This window comes from Molossus molossus, unplaced genomic scaffold (assembly GCF_014108415.1).
Source record: "Molossus molossus isolate mMolMol1 unplaced genomic scaffold, mMolMol1.p scaffold_m16_p_12, whole genome shotgun sequence".
Taxonomy (NCBI): Eukaryota; Metazoa; Chordata; class Mammalia; order Chiroptera; family Molossidae; genus Molossus; species Molossus molossus.
In genome coordinates this window covers 25590818-25608968 of record NW_023425347.1, presented here as the reverse complement: position 1 = coordinate 25608968, position 18151 = coordinate 25590818, and the positions used below count along the sequence as shown (strand labels likewise).

The 18151-nt window shown below is 42.9% G+C and overlaps 1 protein-coding gene across 13 annotated transcripts in view; it reads left to right on the top strand.

Annotated features, from left to right (window-relative positions):
* Window positions 1-18151, top strand: part of JARID2 (jumonji and AT-rich interaction domain containing 2) — a 266545-nt gene that overhangs the window by 192457 nt on the left and 55937 nt on the right. For 12 of the 13 annotated variants that reach the window (XM_036257239.1, XM_036257247.1, XM_036257237.1 and 9 more), the window contains one exon: window positions 9334-9503. In XM_036257239.1, coding sequence (XP_036113132.1) covers window positions 9334-9503 — 170 coding nt within the window. Of the gene's footprint in view, window positions 1-906; window positions 957-9333; window positions 9504-18151 lie in introns of those variants that run through there. The other variant, XM_036257243.1, reaches the window with a different exon arrangement.

The following is an 18151-nucleotide window of genomic DNA, read 5'->3' as shown; positions in this document are numbered from 1 at the left end:
TAATTGCCAGTGCTTCTTGCTGGAGAGTTTGGTATGAATTAGTCTGTGCTTAGCCTCTGGGTTCACTTGAGGATGTGTTTATTTTCTTCTTACTATGCAGGATGTTTACAACCATCCTGTCTGGTTTTTCTGCAACTGTACTTGCATTTGAATTTGGTGGGCAGCTTGCCCTAGGTAGGGGATATCCCCTGCAGACCCCCCACAATCTCCAGTGTGTTCATTCGCAAATGCACACATGGGCACACTCTTGTTTCTTTGAGTAGCTGCCAGGTTTGTAGGGTGTGTGTCGGGGGCGGGGGGTTAGAATAGAGTGGGTAATTATTTTGGGGATGGAAACACAGGGAAAAAATTTTTGAATAGGCCTTTCAGCGAGTTGGCAAAGCTTCAGGACCTGGTCCCACACCAGTACAAAGAGTGCAGGCATGCTGGTCATTTGCAGACTCAAGGTGTTTTATTTTTTTGAATGAACAGACAGATCCTCCCCTCCCACCCATCCCTTGCTCTTTGTTTAGAATTGAGATGTAATCTAAATAATTGCATTACCAGATTACGTTATTAATATTGGAACACCGAGTTAATAAAATGGGGTTTTGGCTTACACGTCCCTCCACAAGGGACCAGCGAGGCATTCCTTTAAATCGCCCAGTCCCTCTTGCTTTTGCTTTCTCCAAGCAAGTTGTACACATATACTGTCTTCCTCGAGTTTGTAAACTATCAGAAATCCTGGACAGAAATGGAATTTAATTAACCTAGAAATTGCTTTCGTGCCATATTTGGGGCTGCCCTAGAGATTGAGGGCAGAGATAGCAATAAGCCGGTTAACTCTGTCCTGTAGATGACCCCAGAGGAAACCTGGAGGAGCAGTGCCACCCTCTTGTAAGGCTTCTGATGGCAGACGGCCCGGAAAGCTTCTGTGTGCATGATTTGAGGAGGGAAGGAGGGGACACACACAGAGGGTATTATTACAAAACGAAAAATATTTGGCATCAGACCTTGTCAGCTCATCAGTGGAGTTTTTTTTTACAGGCATTGCCTTGCAGTTTACTTGCTAACTTTCAAAATAATGCCAGTGTTTATTTTGGTGTGTTTCTTTGTTCCTGTAAAGGTGCTATACTTTTTTTTTAAATCCTCACCCGAGGATATTTTCCATTTATCTTCTGATGGAGTGGGAGTGAGGTAAGGAGGAAGGGAGGGGGGGTAGCGGGGGAGCAGTGGGAGGAGGGGAGAGAAACATTAGATGTGAGAGAGACACATCAACTGGTTGCCTCCTACATGACCCTGACCAGGGCCATGGACTGATCCTCAACCAAGGTATGTGCCCTTGACTGGAATCGAACCTGTGACTCTCTGGTCCTCGGGCTGATGCTCCAACTGCGGAGCCAAACTGTCCAGGGCAGTGCTGTACATTTTTTAATTTATGTTTTATTGTTGAAACTATTACAGATGCCCCCATTTCCCCCATTGACCCCCCCCTTCCCTTTCCCACCCTCTAAAACCTAAATAAATATGATTTGAAGGTTTTTTTGGATAAAAATTTTAAGTGATCAGGTAACTTTTGGCTGTTGGCCATACTAACTAACTCTAAGTGAGAGATCTCAGGAGAAAAAGAATGCCTTCTTGTGTGTATCTTAGGGAGTGGAAGGGAAAGAAGAAGACCTCTCCAAATCCCCTACCCCCACCTCCCTGCCATGCAGCTGGATCGAAAGGTGTAAATAATCTCTGCTATGTGGTGGGCCTGTGTGCATGGGCGTGTGGCACGGCCATCTTGCTGGCTCCAGCAGATGTGGCCCATGAACAATTTTGTTCTGTGAGGATGCATGGACTACAACTACATGCCTAGTGGTGGGATGGCATCTTGTGCTTCATGGTTAAGAGCCAGAACCAGATCTCATTTGGCTTTTGTCAGACAAAGCTGATAATGGGCAAGTGGCTCATTAAAGTCTTCATAAATAATAACTGTGGTGATGGTAGAAACTGTGATGACGTGGGCAGATGCTTAGTAGAGGAATATGATTCTTCATGAAACTGAGTGTCAGTTGACCTTTGGATATACTTACACTGGGATGGCCAGTAACTTTACCCAGGGGCACAGCACCTTGTCTTTTCCTCTGCTGTTGCTATTGGTCTGCTTCAGATCCATCCAGGTCTCCCTGGCATCTCTGGATTGTCATTCAGTCTGCCCCTCTGCTCAGAAACATTCGTGTGTTTAATTGTGTGGTTCCTAAACAATGAGTATGAATTGTGTGGTTTGTAAGTGGTACAGCAGTGTGGTGTTCTGCTCTTCCTTCTCAGTACTTGTGGAGGGCTTGTCTTTGATACACAGTAACACATCTATGCAGAAATAGGTCATAAAGAGGAGACTGCAATAGAGCCTACTCTGTCAGAGGAACAGAATTGGGGTTAAGCGGTAGGTCATAGGGGACATATTAGTTTAGGATGGTTTGGTGTCTCTGAGAAGGGGAAATTTGAACAGAGAAGTGAAAGAAGTGGCCTCCATAAGAAGACAGGCCTGAAATGTTCCCCTTAATGGATGATAAGAAGGAGTCAGCCATGGCAAGATAAAGAAGAGCATTCCAGATGGAAAGAGCAATGTTGAGTAAGCAACGTCCCCTCTGACTGTTGCCTCTATCTTAGGGCATTTATTTCTACATAGAGGGATACTCTGTGGGATCAGATCAGTAAATTAATTTTATTTTAGTACATCTTATTCCCTTCCAGGACATTGTAGCTCAAATGGCATTCACACCATTATGGCTGATTTTTTTTTGTCATGCCTGAATTCCTGGACCCAAGAGCTTTTAGAGATGGGGCACCCAGATGGCTCTTTGCCCATGATGAAGCTGTGCCTCACCTCCCACTTGCACATATCATGATGTGACAGAGAAAACTTTGACCTGAAGATCCAGGGTTTGGCTGGGCTTATTTTTTCTGCCACCCACACTGTGTGACTCATGGGCGGGTCTCATCCTTCTCTAAGTTGATTCCATCTTTGTAGTGAGGGTGATGTTAAAGATCCCTCCAAAAATTAAGGCCATTTGTTGTTACACAGTTGTCTCAAACAACAAATAGATATAACACTGTATCTGCAGTCTCTGAGCTGGTTCTTTGCATTTCTTAGTCTTTTCACGCCCATGTACATATTTACACCGAGGAAGGTAAGTGACAGCAGTGATTGGATCTGAAATCACTTCTCTTCCTCAGCCCTAATGCCCCCAGTCCTAGATCTTAGCTCTGTAAATAATGTTACCCTCAATATAATTGTACATGTATAAATATGTTTATTCATTACCTCCTCAGTTGGTTTATGTTTATTTGGTCTGTGTTACTTGGCTTGCTGAGAGTTTGATTGATTTCATTGACCCAAGGCTACATCTAGAATTCTTAGCATCAAGGAGGTTTCTGTAGAGGAAAAACTTTCCTTGATCAGTAAAAGTCAGACATTTGTGCTTTAGTTGATTCTTCTGTCATTTGCACTATGGACAAACACCCTCTGTATGGTCTGTGTTCTGGCATCTCTGTGCATTATTACCAGTGGGTACTAAGGGCTATCCTGGCTAAACTCAAGGCTGAAAGGTTTCGGAGGCCACACATGCTATTTTTCCTTCCACCCCAGGAACCCCATGCTCTTTTTCCCTGAAGGCTCAATCTCCTTAGTTCAAACAATATTTCCATTTTAGAACATTTTTGCTCTAGTAACTGGATGGAAGGCGTTTCTGGTTTAAATGCCAGTCAGCTAATGGAAGGGGTGAGTGAAGCACATGCTGCAGTGGGTGGATATACCACCTTGCTTACTTGTGGAGATGATCAGGTAGAATGCAGATGCTCCTCCTGGAGCCTCACCTCCTTTTTCAGCCTGTGGTGAGTGTCTGATCTGACCTGCCTGCCCCTCAGATTGCACCAACATCTCCAAAGGTAGCCGTTCTGGTTCTTCAGCACATCTACGTTCCCCCTGATCTAAGACAACACACACTCTGCTCCCTGTATCAGACACTGCAATGAATCACCGATCCTTCAAACATACCTGTGTGGCTGAGTGCCTGTTCCATGGATTTGGCCTGTAAATTGTGTCATTCAAACTCTTTTGTTGTGTGGGGCCAGCAAAGCAAAGTCAACACCTTTGTAATCCTCCTGGGACTGCAGGAGGAGAAGCCAAACCGCAGATCTGCCCTTTTTGCAAAGTACAGATTCTTCTGGCCTCTAAAAAAGAGATTGGTTTGTCTTGTTCTTTTGTTCCTGCTTTCATCTGGCTCTCACAAATACTTAATCACTTGGGAGCTTGGCTTATTCCTCTGAGAGGTAATTTATTTTACTGCCACTTTTTAATCTGTTATTGCCTTATTTTTCATAGTCTCACTGAGAAAGTCATCAGGCAAAAAGTCCTTTTATTTGAACATTGGTAGGAGCACTTTATCTTTGAGGTCCTAAGACTGTAAAATACCTCACCGTGTCCCACTCTGTCATCTGCTCCTTGTCTGTGTTTGGTGTTTGTTTTTCATTATGCCTGTGCTGTCTTCTCATAATGTGTGACATTTGTTGTTGCTGACTTTTGAAAAAGCAATAAACATAGAACATCCTGCTCACATACACTAGGATTTCTGTAAAACCCTGAATTGCTCTGATTGCAAGCTGTGTCCATTTACATGAAAATGTACAGATTATAAAATCACCAATTAAAAGTTTTTAGGAGGATGAAATGACCCCGGTTTTCTTTTAACTGGGAGGGGTGGATGATGAAGAGGGAAAGCTTTATTGGGAGGCAGTGGTTCTGCTGGGCCAGTCCACCTGTGGGTGACATTGCACTGCAGGGCTGTGGCTGTTGGAACAAAGTTGAGTTTTTTAGTCTTGTGTTTCCTCTGCAGCAGTGCTGTTCCAGGTATGGACCACTCTCTGAGAGCAAGCTTTTTAGAAACTTAGTGAGATTTGATGGAGTGATTTTATGTCTGTTGAATCTGATAATAAATTTTGGCTGTTTGTCTTTAAATTTTATCTCTTCCTTCCCCAATTTTGATTGCCTTAGATTACAAAATGATCTGTTTGCAAAAGGCAGAAAAGTTAAAGGGGTGGGGGGGGGGAAATAACTAAACACAAAACTGGTCCTCATCTCAGATAGTTTGAGAAGCCCCACTCTGAAGTCAGAAGCCCAACTGCCCTCTCCCCCAAATCTGAACTTCTACTGTCTGCCTTTGAAGATCACTTCTTTGGGCTTAGTGGCTTCCTCTGCACACACTTATGGTCTGTCTTGTCTTATATACAGGTAGTCAGCTGTTTGCAAAAAGGCTCTTTGTTTCCCGTAACATGGGAATGAACAGTGGCATTGTCTTATTCCCTTACCATTGATAACATTTGGGAGATTGCTAAACTTGTTGAAATTTCTGCCTGTTCTTTGTTATTGTGGCTGTTTCACTTTGGTTGTCCTGGATTCCAAAGTGCTTTTGATCAACTGTGATGTTTGCAGAATTTTAAGGGCTGATGGTTGCCCAGTAAGTATAAAGTGGTCCCCACTGTCTTCCTTTTGATCAAATGTCAGTTTGCTTTGAGAATATAATCTATAAAATAGTGCCTTTGGTGGGTGTTAGGGGAGGCAAGAGTAGAGACATTGGTCAGGACTCAAGGGAGGTTAAATTTAAAGGTGTTACTTTTTACAAAGGAGAAAACTGGTTGTGTGCATTTTGCTAAATACCAGAAAGTTAATTTACAGTGTTATGTATTTTGGGTCCCTGGCCAGGTAGCTCAGTTGGTCAGAGTGTCATCCTGCTATGTCCAGGTTGCAGGTTCAATCCTGGTCAGGGCACATACAAGAATCAACCAGTGGCCCGGCCGGTGTGGCTCAGTGGTTGAACATCAACCCATGTGCCAAGAGGTGGCCGGTTCGATTCCCGGTCAGGGCACATGCCCAGGTTGTGGGCCAAATCCCCAGTGCGGGGCATGTAGGAGGTGGCCAGTTGATGTTCTCGCTCATCTGTGTTTCTTTCTCTCTCTCTCTCTCTCTCTCTCTCTCTCTCTCTCTCCCTCCCTCCCTCCCTCCCTTCCTCTCCCTGCAATCAATAAAAAGAAAAAAAAGTTAAAAACGAAAACAAGAATCAACCAATGAATGCATAAATAAATGGAACAACAAATCGATGTTTCTTTCTCTCAAATCAATAAAAAATAAAATAAATATGTATTTTGAGTATTAGTTTAAGATACTAATTATTTTATTAAATTTTTTAAGAAATTTTTTTCTACTTAAAAAAAATATGTTATTAATTTTTAGAGAGGGAGAGAGGGAAGGAGGAAGGGAGAGATAGAAACTTACCATGTAAAGAGAGGTACATTGAGAGACTGTCTCCTGCACTCCCCCTACTGGGGATCGAGCCCACAACCCAGGCATGTGCCCTGACCGGAAATCAAACTTGGACCTCTCAGTCCATGGGATGATGCTCAATCTACTGAGCTACTTATTATTTTCAATAAGATACTTATTATTTTTAATCCCAACAATAGTTAAGGGAAGCCTGACTTGTTTATGCTTTACAAATATATCAGATTTCTTTTTATTTCTTGTGTAATACTCAAAGCAACCTTGAGTTGAGCTGGCATTATCAGTCTCACACAATGATTGAGTCTAATTGGGGATTCTGTATGGCTGATTCTTGGTTCTTTTTTGTCATTCCTCCCACCTCCATACTGGACCTTGAGAATATTATGCTAAATGAAATAAATCAATCAGATAAAAGCTAAGGAACCATATGATTTCACTCACATGTGGGATATAAAAACTGAAACACAGAGACACAGACATCAGTGTGGTGGGTACCAGAAGGAAAAGGCTAGAGGTAGTAAAGGATAAAGGGCACTAAATATATGTTGACAGAAGATGATTTGACTGGTGGTGTACACACAGTGCAATATATAGGTCATGTATCATAGAAATGTACACTTGAAACCTATATGACCCAATTAAGCAGTGTTACCCAATACATTTAATAAGATAATTTCTAAAGGAAACATAGTAGATTATTTTTGTATAAAGAGGCAGGAAGATATTTCTTACACAGGACACAAAGACTATACTAAGTATTAAAGGAAAAAATACAATAAATTGGGTTTTATTAAAACTAAAAATTTTGGCCCTGGCCGGTTTGGCTCAGCGGTTAGAGCTTCGGCCTGCGGTACTGAGAGACCCGGGTTCGGTTCCCGCTAAGGGCACGTACCTCGGTTGCAGTTTGTCCCCGGCCCTGGTGGGTCGTGCGGGTGGCAACCACTCGATGTGTCCCTTCACATCGATGTTTCTCTCTCTCTCTTCCGCTCTCTCCCTCCCGCTCTGTCTGAACAAAAAATGCAAAAATGTCCTCGGGTGAGGATAAAAAAAACAAAAACTCAAAATTTTGAAAGGGCAATCATAGTCTAGATTAAAATATTCAGAATACATAATCTGTGAGATGAAGGATTGGAATCCAGTATAAACACACACACACACACACGTGTTGTGAATCAATAAACTCCTGCAAATAAATAATAAAAGACAAGTCAATATAAAAAAGGGCAAACATCAAATAGTTACTTATAGTAGTAGAAGATATTCAGATTGCCAAGAATCACATGAAAAGGAGCTTCATGTCATTAGTTACCAGGGAAATACAAATGAAAAACACAATGAGATAGAGTGGGAATGGCCAACATTTCAAAATAATGACAATACCAAATGTTGATAAGGATATGGAACAACTCTTTTGCAAAAAAACAAAAACAAAAAAAGAGAAGGCCCTGGCCAGTTTGGCTCAGCGGCCAGAGAGTCCTGGGTTTGGTTCCTGCTAAGTGCTGTACCTCGGTTGTAGTCTGTCCCCGGCCCCCGTTGGGGTCATGTGGGTGGCAGCCATTCAATGTGTCTCTCTCACATCAATATTTCTCTCTCTCTCTCTCTCTCTCTCTCTTTCTTTCTCTCTTCCTCCCTCTCTATCTAAAGATAAATGCAAAAAAAAAAAAAGTCCTCGGGTGAGGATAAAAAACGACAACCCAAAAACTGTTTCTTAAGCATCTGTATGAGCAGGGCAGGATAGACAGTTTTAAGTGGTCTCAGAGATAATTACTTCCATTATGGATTGAGATCCTTACAATTAAAGGAAGAGCTATTATGAGATAATTTATGATAAATGGTTAGTTACACATGAAGCAAAAATATGTTAGGATACTTACAGAGAAAGGGAAATTAACTACCGGCTATGGTGTTGGCTGTGGTTTTGGGAAAGGTGGAAAGAAAGCTTTCTAAGATTCATTAGTATTCAAGTTGATAGAAAGGTATGTCTTACGTAAGATTTTGTAAATGAAAGATGTCTAGTGAAGGAACTCTATAAATTGTGTGTTTTTTGTTTTAATCCTCACCCGAGGATATTTTTTTCTTTATCTTCAGATAGAGAAGGAAGAAGGGAGGGGGAGAGGGAGATGTGAGAGAGACACATTGATTGGTTGCCTCCCACACAATTCTGACCAGGGCCAGGGACCAGACCCAACTGAGGTACTTGCCCTTGACTGGAATCAAACCTGAGACTCCTTGTTCTGCAGCAGGATGCTCTAACCGCTGAGCCAAACTGGCCTGGGTGAAATTGTGGTTTATTGACACTAAGTGGATAAGTTGGGGTCAGTATCTAGGTAGGACTGTAATGAGGAAGAGGCCTGAAAGGTAGATTAAGGGCAGTTTTTTGAATTTCTAACTAAGGGCATTGGGTTTACTCTATAGGCAGAGCATAATCCGTAATTTGGCACAGATGGAATGGTTTTGGATAGTCTAGGAAAATACATATTTTTTCCTGTGTTCCAAGTTTTAAATTAGTGTAGTAAACGTCTGTGGCTTAATTGGAGTTATACGTGATTAGAAGTGGGATGCAGGAATGGGTCAGGGATGGATGGATAGCAACGGTGGAGTGAGTGTGAGGACCCAGGATGAAGGGCACGGTGTGTTTGTGACAGCAGCATGCTAACAAACAGAATGCTGTATAAGGCAGGGTGATTTGCATTTCCTCATCACTGTGAGTAAATCAGAAGTGTCATCAAACACCACACGCAGTTTTTGAATTACGCAGGCACACAGTGGTCTATGCACAGGCATGCCCTGGTACGCACGCTCATGGCGCATATTTTACATCAGTATGTAAAATATAGCCCTTTAAACAAACTTACTGCCCTTTAAAGCAGGCTGTGGTTTATGAGAGTGTGAGAGAGATAGAACCTTAATTAGAAAGAGTTTGCTTGAAATGGGGTCTTTCTCCCCTTTTGTGTCATAATATTATTGCTGCATGCAGCTCTGTATCCTTCAGTCTCTGCTTAATTTATTTTTATTTTCTTTTGCTTTTGCAGGCCCAGGCTGCAAGCACAAAGGAAGTTTGCTCAATCTCAGCCGAATAGTCCCAGCACAACTCCAGTCAAGATAGTGGAGCCATTGCTACCCCCTCCAGCTACTCAAATTTCTGACCTCTCTAAAAGGAAGCCTAAGACAGAAGATTTTCTTACCTTTCTCTGCCTTCGAGGTAAGCCTTTGTTACCAGTCTTTTTTTTTTTTTATCCTCACCCGAGGACATTTTTCCATTTTTTGTTCAGATGGGGGGGGGGGGGAGGGAGAGAAACATCCACCTGAAAGGGACACATCGAGTGGCTGCCACCCGCACGACCAACCAGGGCCGGGGACAAACTGCAACCGAGGTACATGCCCTTAGTGGGAACCGAACCCCGGTCTCTGGACCCCATGCTGACTGTCTAACCGCTGAGCCAAACTGGCCAGGGCACCAGTGATTTTGGAAAGAACAGCCTAGTTGGAAGAAAAAGTCGTAACTACACATAGGAAAGGATGTTGGTTTGGTCTCTGCGGCATGCTTCTTCCAGTTCTCCAGCCTGCTTTGAGGTTGAGTTTAAAGGGAGAAAGGCCGCTGCTTGAGTCTTAGTATTTCTCCTTCTGTTTTTGCTTGATTCTTAATTTCTAAGTGTAGTTAACAGTGAAAGTATTGGTTGATGTATGTAAACAGGACCAATTAACAGAGTGAAAGGTGAGGATAAGTTTTTGTAATAAAGGATGGGTTTGGATTTACATAGCTGTATTTTGGAAAGTGTTTACTATAGGAACAAAGTTTTCTCACAGTTGTGAGGCAAGAACACGAAAAGATTGGCAAAGAGATTGAGGAGTCTCTTAATGGAATTATGGAGAAGAGCTTTAGAAAGCCATGGACTAAGAGAGTTCCTTTGGTGAGGTTACTTGAGAGAAGGAGGGAGAGTCCTTGCTGTTGGTCATTGGCTTGACATTCAGGGTTATGAACATTAAAAAAAATTTTTTTTGAAATATGTTATAGCAAGATTTAAGTACACTGCAAAAAACTCTTTTTCTAAACTACTTGAGAGAAAATTTCCACCTGATGCCCCATTGCTCCTTTAACACGTTAGTGTACATTTTCTTAAAATAAGGACAATCTATAACCAGCAAAATTAGGACCTTCACAATGACACATTACCACCACCTAATCCTCAGACACCCCCCCCACCCCCCCCACCCCCCCGATTGCTTCAGATGCCTTAGTGATGTCCACCTTTAGAGAGGAAGGATCCAGTTTAGAATTGAGTGTGGTCTTTTTTTTTTTTTTTTTTTTATTGATTTTATTTTTTATTTTTTTATCCTCACCCGAGGACACCTTTCCATTTTTGTTCAGGTAGAGTGGGAGGGAGAGAGAGGAACAGAGAGAGAGGAGAGAAACATCGATGTGAAGGGACACATCGAGTGGCTGCCACCCGCACGACCAACCAGGGCCGGGGACAAACTGCAACCGTACGCGCCCTTAGCGGGAACCGAACCCGGGTCTCTCCAGACCGCAGGCCGACGCTCTAACCGCTGAGCCAAACTGGCCAGGGCTTGGGTGTGGTCTTTAATTGTCTGTTTAGTCTGCTGACTTTGGAACAGTTTCTTCGTTTTTGTCTTCATGACCATGACACTTGAAGATTATAGGCTGGTTATTTTGCAGAAGTGCCCTATATTTGGGTTGTTTACTGTTTCCTCATTATTAGAATCTAGTTATGCATTTTGTTTTTTGTTTTTTTGTATCCTCACCCGAGGACATTTTTCGATATTTTGTTCAGAATAGAGTGGGAGGGAGAGGGGGAGATTGAAAAACATCGATGTGAAAGGGACACATCGAGTGGTTGCCACCCACACGACCCAACCAGGGCCGGGGACAAACTGCAACCAAGGTATGTGCCCTTAGCGGGAACCGAACCCTGGTCTCTCCAGACTGCGGGCCGGTACTCTAACCGCTGAGCCAAACTGGTCAGGGCAACAGTTGCACTTTAGAAGCCAAGATCTGATGAGCCTGAGGTGTTTTCACTTCATAGCTATTGGAGTATCATTTTTCCTCAGTGCTCTGTGAACCTACATTGCATGTGTGTGCACATGTGCATGTATGTATATGTGTGGCGCATGTATGTGCACATGTTCACATGCTCATTTAGTATGCCTAGATGTACATCTATGTCTCTGTGTTATTAAAATTTGTGAAATAGCACCAGTACTTTCAATTCCAGTTTTAACTAACCAAAGTGTTTGTTCTGATTTTCTTCCACTCTCCACGGAACACTGAGAAACCAGGCAGCTATTGTCTGTAATGAATTTGTTTACTTGGTCAGTCTTTTCCAGTGTAACCCACTTTCCTCTATCTCTGCTGCTACTCCTCCCCCAGGTGGACCCTTCTAATCTCACTCAGCTCTGACACCCACCTGGGCCACCGTGGTCACTCCTCCTTCCCTCCCTTTCTCAGTTGCCCTCTCACTGATCTGCTTTAGGTCTGAGTTGTTAGGGAAGGGAAAATGAAGAGTTATGGTTTATGTTTGACATTATGGGCTATTGATAGTCCTCAGAGACTTTCAAGACATGAAGGAGAATAATTGTATTTCAGTGAGAAATTTTTTAGCAGCTGGAAATCACTTGGCCTTGACTAAGGGAAGATGAGGTAGCTGGGCCTTCTACATGCTACAAGAGTGTAGGTGTTGAGGGTGAAGATGGGAGAGGAAGTGCGGGGTTGACTGTGAAAGATGAAGGGAAGAGGAAAGGTATGAATAAGAGACCAGCTGTGAGGCTGGTAGTGTGTGGTGTGGTATCAGTAATGGAGAGTGAGTGGAACCAGGTACTCAGAAGGAATCTTTGAAGAGTCAACAGTGTCATTAGCAGCAAGATGGTTCTGGTAAATCAAGTTGTCTTTTGCCTTTGACCACAATTAAAAAAAAAAAAAATTAATTAATTATTTTGGGGGGTGCTGGAGAGAGAGAGAGAGAGATTGATTGATTTGTTGTTCCACTTATTTATGCCTTCATTGGTTGATTCTTGAAATGTGCCCTTAGCAGGGATCAAACACACAACTTTAGCATATAGGGATAACACTCTAACCTGCTGAGTTACCCGGCCATGGCCAAAGCATGGCTTTTTAATGCAGTTGGAGCCAGACTTAACTTGAAGTCATAACTTAACTATTAAATTTTCTTTAGCAATTAAGATCCACTAATCTTGTTCCATTAGGATGTCAGAAGATTGCTCTGTTAATTATGAAATTAAGTTATAAAAGTGGTTACTATGGAGTGTGGGTATGACTCATTTTTAGAGAAAAATGTGTGTGTCTTTGTTCCTATATAGGCATTATTTTTAAAAGCCATATTTTCTTTGGTTTGGGAAAATTCAGAGAGGACCTTATTTAGAGAGGTGTCCTTATTATTCAAGTATATATCATCTAGTGAAAATGTTATCTGAAACCCGGCTTTGACATTTCAAGACTAGACACAAAGAGTCATTTTTTTTTCACAGCCATAATGCATTTTGAGTTGTCAGAGGGAACAAAGGTGGTTTGTTTGTTTGTTTGTTTGTTTTTCCCAGGGATGAGCAGATCGGACTCCCAGGCATTCCGCAAAGTAGGAAAGTCACCTTAGGGGCAACATTTACTGGCTCAAAAATTTGTCTCACTGCCAAGCCGGTGTGACTCAGTGAATTGGTTGTCCTCCTGTGGACTGAGGAGTCTCGGTTCGATCCCTGGCCCAAGCACTAACCCGGGTTGCGGGCTCCATCCCTGATGGGGGGCATGCAGGAGACAGCCAGTTGATTTTCTCTCTCACATCCACATTTCTCTCTCTCTCTCTCCCTAAAAAAAATCAATAAAAACCTATTTTAAAAAGCAGTTGTCTCACATTAGCAGTGAGGCTTCCGGCGTCACCCTGAATTGTTATTTTTCTTACTCATAAGTTGAAGGCATTGCAACAAAGGTTTTAATAAGTGACACCTAAGATATGTTAAAACAATTTTGGAAATGCTCTGAGCACAGGAATTGCCTTCCTATGTATATGATGCAGGCAGTAAAATAGGTTTTATTTGTTTTTAGCTGATATACATTAAGGATTTGCAGAGCATTGCACTCTTACTCTTCTATACTCTTTAGATCTGTGGTACTAAAAGGATGGGTCATTTTTAGCTTTATTTTAAAAATCATGTTTTTATGAGGTCAGGTGTGTTTACTGGATCTAGCTCTAAAAGCTCAACACGATTGATGATTCGTGTGGTGCTTTTGTTATCCTGGAAATCTGATGGATTTTGTGGCTTCTGATGGCATATTTTGATATATAATTGCTTAAGCCAATTACAACTCCAGGTTTGAAGAGATAGGATTAAGGAGATGATCCCTGTTGTAGTGGTACTTCAATAATTTTCTTTCAATTTTAAATTAATAGTAAAATATTAACTTTTTGCTTGTTTGTTATAAAAATGTTTCATGTTCCTCTTGGGAATATCAGCAGAAAAGATGGAAAAGTAGGCAAAAGAATAAACTCACCCTGGCCAGTGTGGCTCAGTTGGCTGGAGCATCCCCCAGCATGCCAAACGGTTAGGGTTCAGTCTCTGGCCAGGGTCTCAGGGCTCGTGCTGGAGGCAGCCCATTGATATCTCTGTCTGTCTGTCAGTCTTTCCCTTCATGTCTTTCTTCCCTTCCTTCCCTACCCTTCACCTGACATTCCTCTCTCTAAGTCACAAAAAAGAAAAAGAAACTTAAAATACCTTTCCTCCAGTCTCCCAGAGACACCCACTGCCAAGTACCTCCTTGGTGGGAATATTTCTAAGCCGCCTATGTACATATATGATGGGAGTCACTTCCTGAATTGGAAGTGCATTTTATTTTGATTTTTGCACTCTGACTTTCCAGTGTCATATGACTTAACAGTAACATGTGATGCCAGTTCCATTTTGTGACTGCCTTGTCATTTATCTAACTTCGTATTTATGCTTGAATGTCTTTCTCACTCAGTTACATCAACTGCTGATGATGCATGTCTTCACCCAAGTCTTTGCCTCCTGAAGTCTTTCAGGAGAAGGTGACAGTTGGGAATTCAATTACCATTATAATAACCTGCATTCTAATTATGTTTTTTTTTTTTCCTTTTTGGTGTGAATTCCAAACCAAATAAAGCTTGTCAGAACTCCAAACTTCATGTTCATCATGAAAGAGTTCAGTCACTCCATCACCCTTGGGTGACAGCAGACACTGTCAGGAGTAAAGAAGGCAGTTTTTAATAAGCTCAGTATTTATAGGAAACAAAGTCTGGAATCAAATCAAAGACCTGGAAGTGGTATTGTTGCTAAGGATTACAGATTATTCTTTTCTCCAGTTCCCCAACTATTACCTGGAATCGCCTTGTCACTAATTTGGAATATGGAAGAGAATAAATCTTGAGGCATTGGGAAGGACACCTGGCCAGCCCAAGACATGCCTTCTTCCAACAACCCCATTCAGTATCTACAACAAAAACCTTGGGTGGGGAAAAAACCCTCTATATATCACTAATAATACTGAGATTAGTGTAGGCATGTAAACACACTAGCCAGTCAGTTGTTCAAGGATGAAAAAGCTTTAGAGATTTAAAAAATCTGTTTTAAGGCCCCCTGCGAGACCTTTTGGCTAAGTTTGGCAAGTCTCTCTCCTTTCCTCTCATAACCTTAAGTTTCTAAAGGGAAGGAGAAGGCGTGAATAGTGTGGCAGGGCTAGCAGTGTTTGCCTGCAGTGTATTTATCTTTAAATAGCTGCTTTGAAGGGGGTCCACATTTGTCTCTTGCCAGAGGCATAATTATTATCTTTTGCGGGTACATGCCAGAGAAGAGGCAGAAGGGGTATGTGCGGCGTGCTGCACGCAGTGATTCCTGCCACGGCTCTGTTTTCTGTCCCTAGTCTTGTCATTCTTAATGAGTTCTGTCGTCTTCTCTTTGTTCTGACTGTGTTTATTAACAGATTAAAAAGCTTAATACAGGAGAGCAGTGGCAGGTTAAATGATTCTCTTATTTACATTTTTCTTTTTATGGTGCCCTGCAAACCAGGTGGATTCCCAAATGGGATTCCTGCAACAAACACACCCACACAGTTCCTTCTTCTGACCTTGGGTGCCACAGTTCCACACTGCTGGATGAAGCGAGCTTTTCTGGGGTGGGAATTCCCAGTCCAGAACCGCACTGTCAGCCTTTGTGAGGCAGTGATTTCTGTTTTGGGACCGCCTGCCTTTTGTTTCCCAAGTCTGAGAGACTCTTCAGTGATGAGCTGTCATTCAATTGCTAATTAATTCAGGAAGCTTTTATTGAATCCTTTTTATATGCCAGACACCTAGAAAACCGAGACTGGAAACAGGAAAGCAGTATCATTGTGGTAGGTGAAAGGGACCATAGCAGTCAGCACGTGACAGTGCGGGATGGAGATGTGCACACTGCTGGCAGGAAGGAAGTGGCACTGTGCCCAGGGCCTTGGGGGGAAGACTGCAGCCAGGAAGCAACCCCGTGCTGCTTTGTAGAAAGGGCCTGGGGATTGGAAGGGTATCTGCAGAAGCCCTGCCCAGGCATGGGTTAGTGTTGGGGTGTGTTGGTTGGAGTGCCCCACGTTAAAACCAGGAAGTCAGATGTGGGCCCTGGGTTAGATATGAGGGTACCACCAAGGTACTTCAGCTGAGACGTGACTTAATATAACCTTTATTTAGTCGGATGATCTGGCAGCTGAGCCGAGAATGGATTGAAGCTGCAGGAAGCCGTCCCAGCATGGTTATTGTGGGAATGCAGGCAGGAGGCTGCAGCCTTAGCCCCGGTTTCCCCATGTGTGAGATGGGCATGCAGTGTCTGTAGCATACAGTGGTTGTGGAGTTCAACAGGCCCAGGTGGTAGCCATCCCAGCACACCTCACTTATTTACTGTTTCCCAGTGAGCTTAGGCAGACGTAGAACCAGAGAGGAGGGCAGGGTTTGAATTGAAATGTAAGAGGAACCATCTAAAAGACCCGATAAATAGACTGCAGGTACTAGAAGAGTGGCATTTTCTCTAAAGATAGTTGCTGGCTTTGTTGGCAAAGAACACATATTTTGATAGAGTACTGACTTTGGGTATTGAAGATGATAAAGTCTAAGTAGGGCAAGTGCAAAAGCCTGGGATGCTTTAGAGGTCACAGAATGAAAGGGGATTAACATGCTATAAAGCAATTAAGTAATCCTCCAATTTCAAGAAACACTATGGTGTTAATAATGAACTTCCGTGAGCAAATGCTTTACATTATATGAACTCTTCGGGGAGGAAGGACAGGGTCTGAGTGGTGCACAACCTTCTTTGGTGGATCCTTCTGAGTGGTGCTGCATCTTAATTTTTGAGAATGGTTGCAGTAAAAGTTTGCTCCAGAACGGTGTCTTACCCAGCACCTTGAGGGTTTCAGTGGCCACCCTCTTTGTTCCAAATCAAACCAGCTTTGTGTTGCTCATGTGCTTGCTTTTTCTGTGGAGTTTGTGTTACTAGGCTGAGTTTGGCTGAGCGAGTGAGTTATTTGCCAGGAGAGTTTATCAGGCAGTTATGAAGAAATATGAAACCATGGAATTTTTAAGTGTGGAGGAGGGGAAGGATGGATCCCTTTTCATTGTTCTAAGACCTTGATCAGTTAAGATTCCAAGACATTTTGCTCCAAGGATTAGCCCTACCCCAGGCCAGCTGGCTTTTGGCCAAGCTGTGCCCTCCCTGAAGAAAAAGTAGGCCCCTTCCCTGCCAGTGGCTGGTGACACAGGCTCACAGTCCTCTCTGGCTTTCTCCCCACTTTATAGAGATTCCCTTAGTTTTTCCAGGCCTTTCTGAAATCCACGTAGAGAAGGTAGATGAGGAAAACAACTTTGAAGTAGGGATAGTCCTGTTTTGTTTTTTGAGCATCTTGCTGGCAGTCCTGAGGTGTCAGTATTCTGACAGCACTACAGTTATTGGTATCCATGTCCCAGAGGCAAGGTGACCTTACCCCCAGTATTCAGTTTCTCTGTTATGATTTGTGGATACCGCATGGTGAGGAGAACACAGCCTTGGTATTCAGAGAGTGGCTGTGTGGTTTTGAGGAAGTTACTTTCTATCTTGTTCCACTTCTAAACCTGCTGTGTGGTGTAATTTATGCATTCATTTGAGATAAAGAGATCCAGAGATCCCCTTGTATTTGATGGGATGTGTATGCTTGGAAAAGATGGTCAGGGGTATATTCCAGCTATTAATTACAGGATACTTGCTCTCACTGGTGTCAGCCAGGTTAGCATGGGTGTTGAGCTTGTTGGGAGGAAAGTGATTCCTTCTTCTTACTGTGTCTGTCAGATTAGGGCTCTTGCAGACAGAACTGGTGCCCTGATGTGGGGAATTTCCTGAGTGGAATCGGCAGACACATCTGGGAGCACATGTGCCGAGGCCAGTGCCCGAGTGTTGTGCCTGAAGAGAGGAGGAAGGCTGAGGAGAGACTGGCCATGCTGTGAAGAGGTTTTACTTCACTCCTCTTTCTTCCTTGAAAGAAACTTACGTGGCTGAAGGTTTCTAACTCACGAGGCATTACTCCCACGCTTATCCCAGTTTCCAGAGATTTGAACTGTTGAGTTCATTTTGTATTTCCACACCTCCCTAGATTCTTGTCACCAGTGTGCTTACTTTCTTCCCATTTAGGAAAGCATTTGGGAACAGGTTGTCTCTGCTCTTGCTTAAGTGAAGTGGATTTATAGTTACGAGGCTTTTGTCACTGAAGCCATGACTTACTTAGCCTAACAACATCACTTAAGTGAGTTGCTTATGGTGCTTTTGCATATGTTGCCTCCCAGCTTTTGTGGCTGAAGACATCATGCTCATGGTATAGAC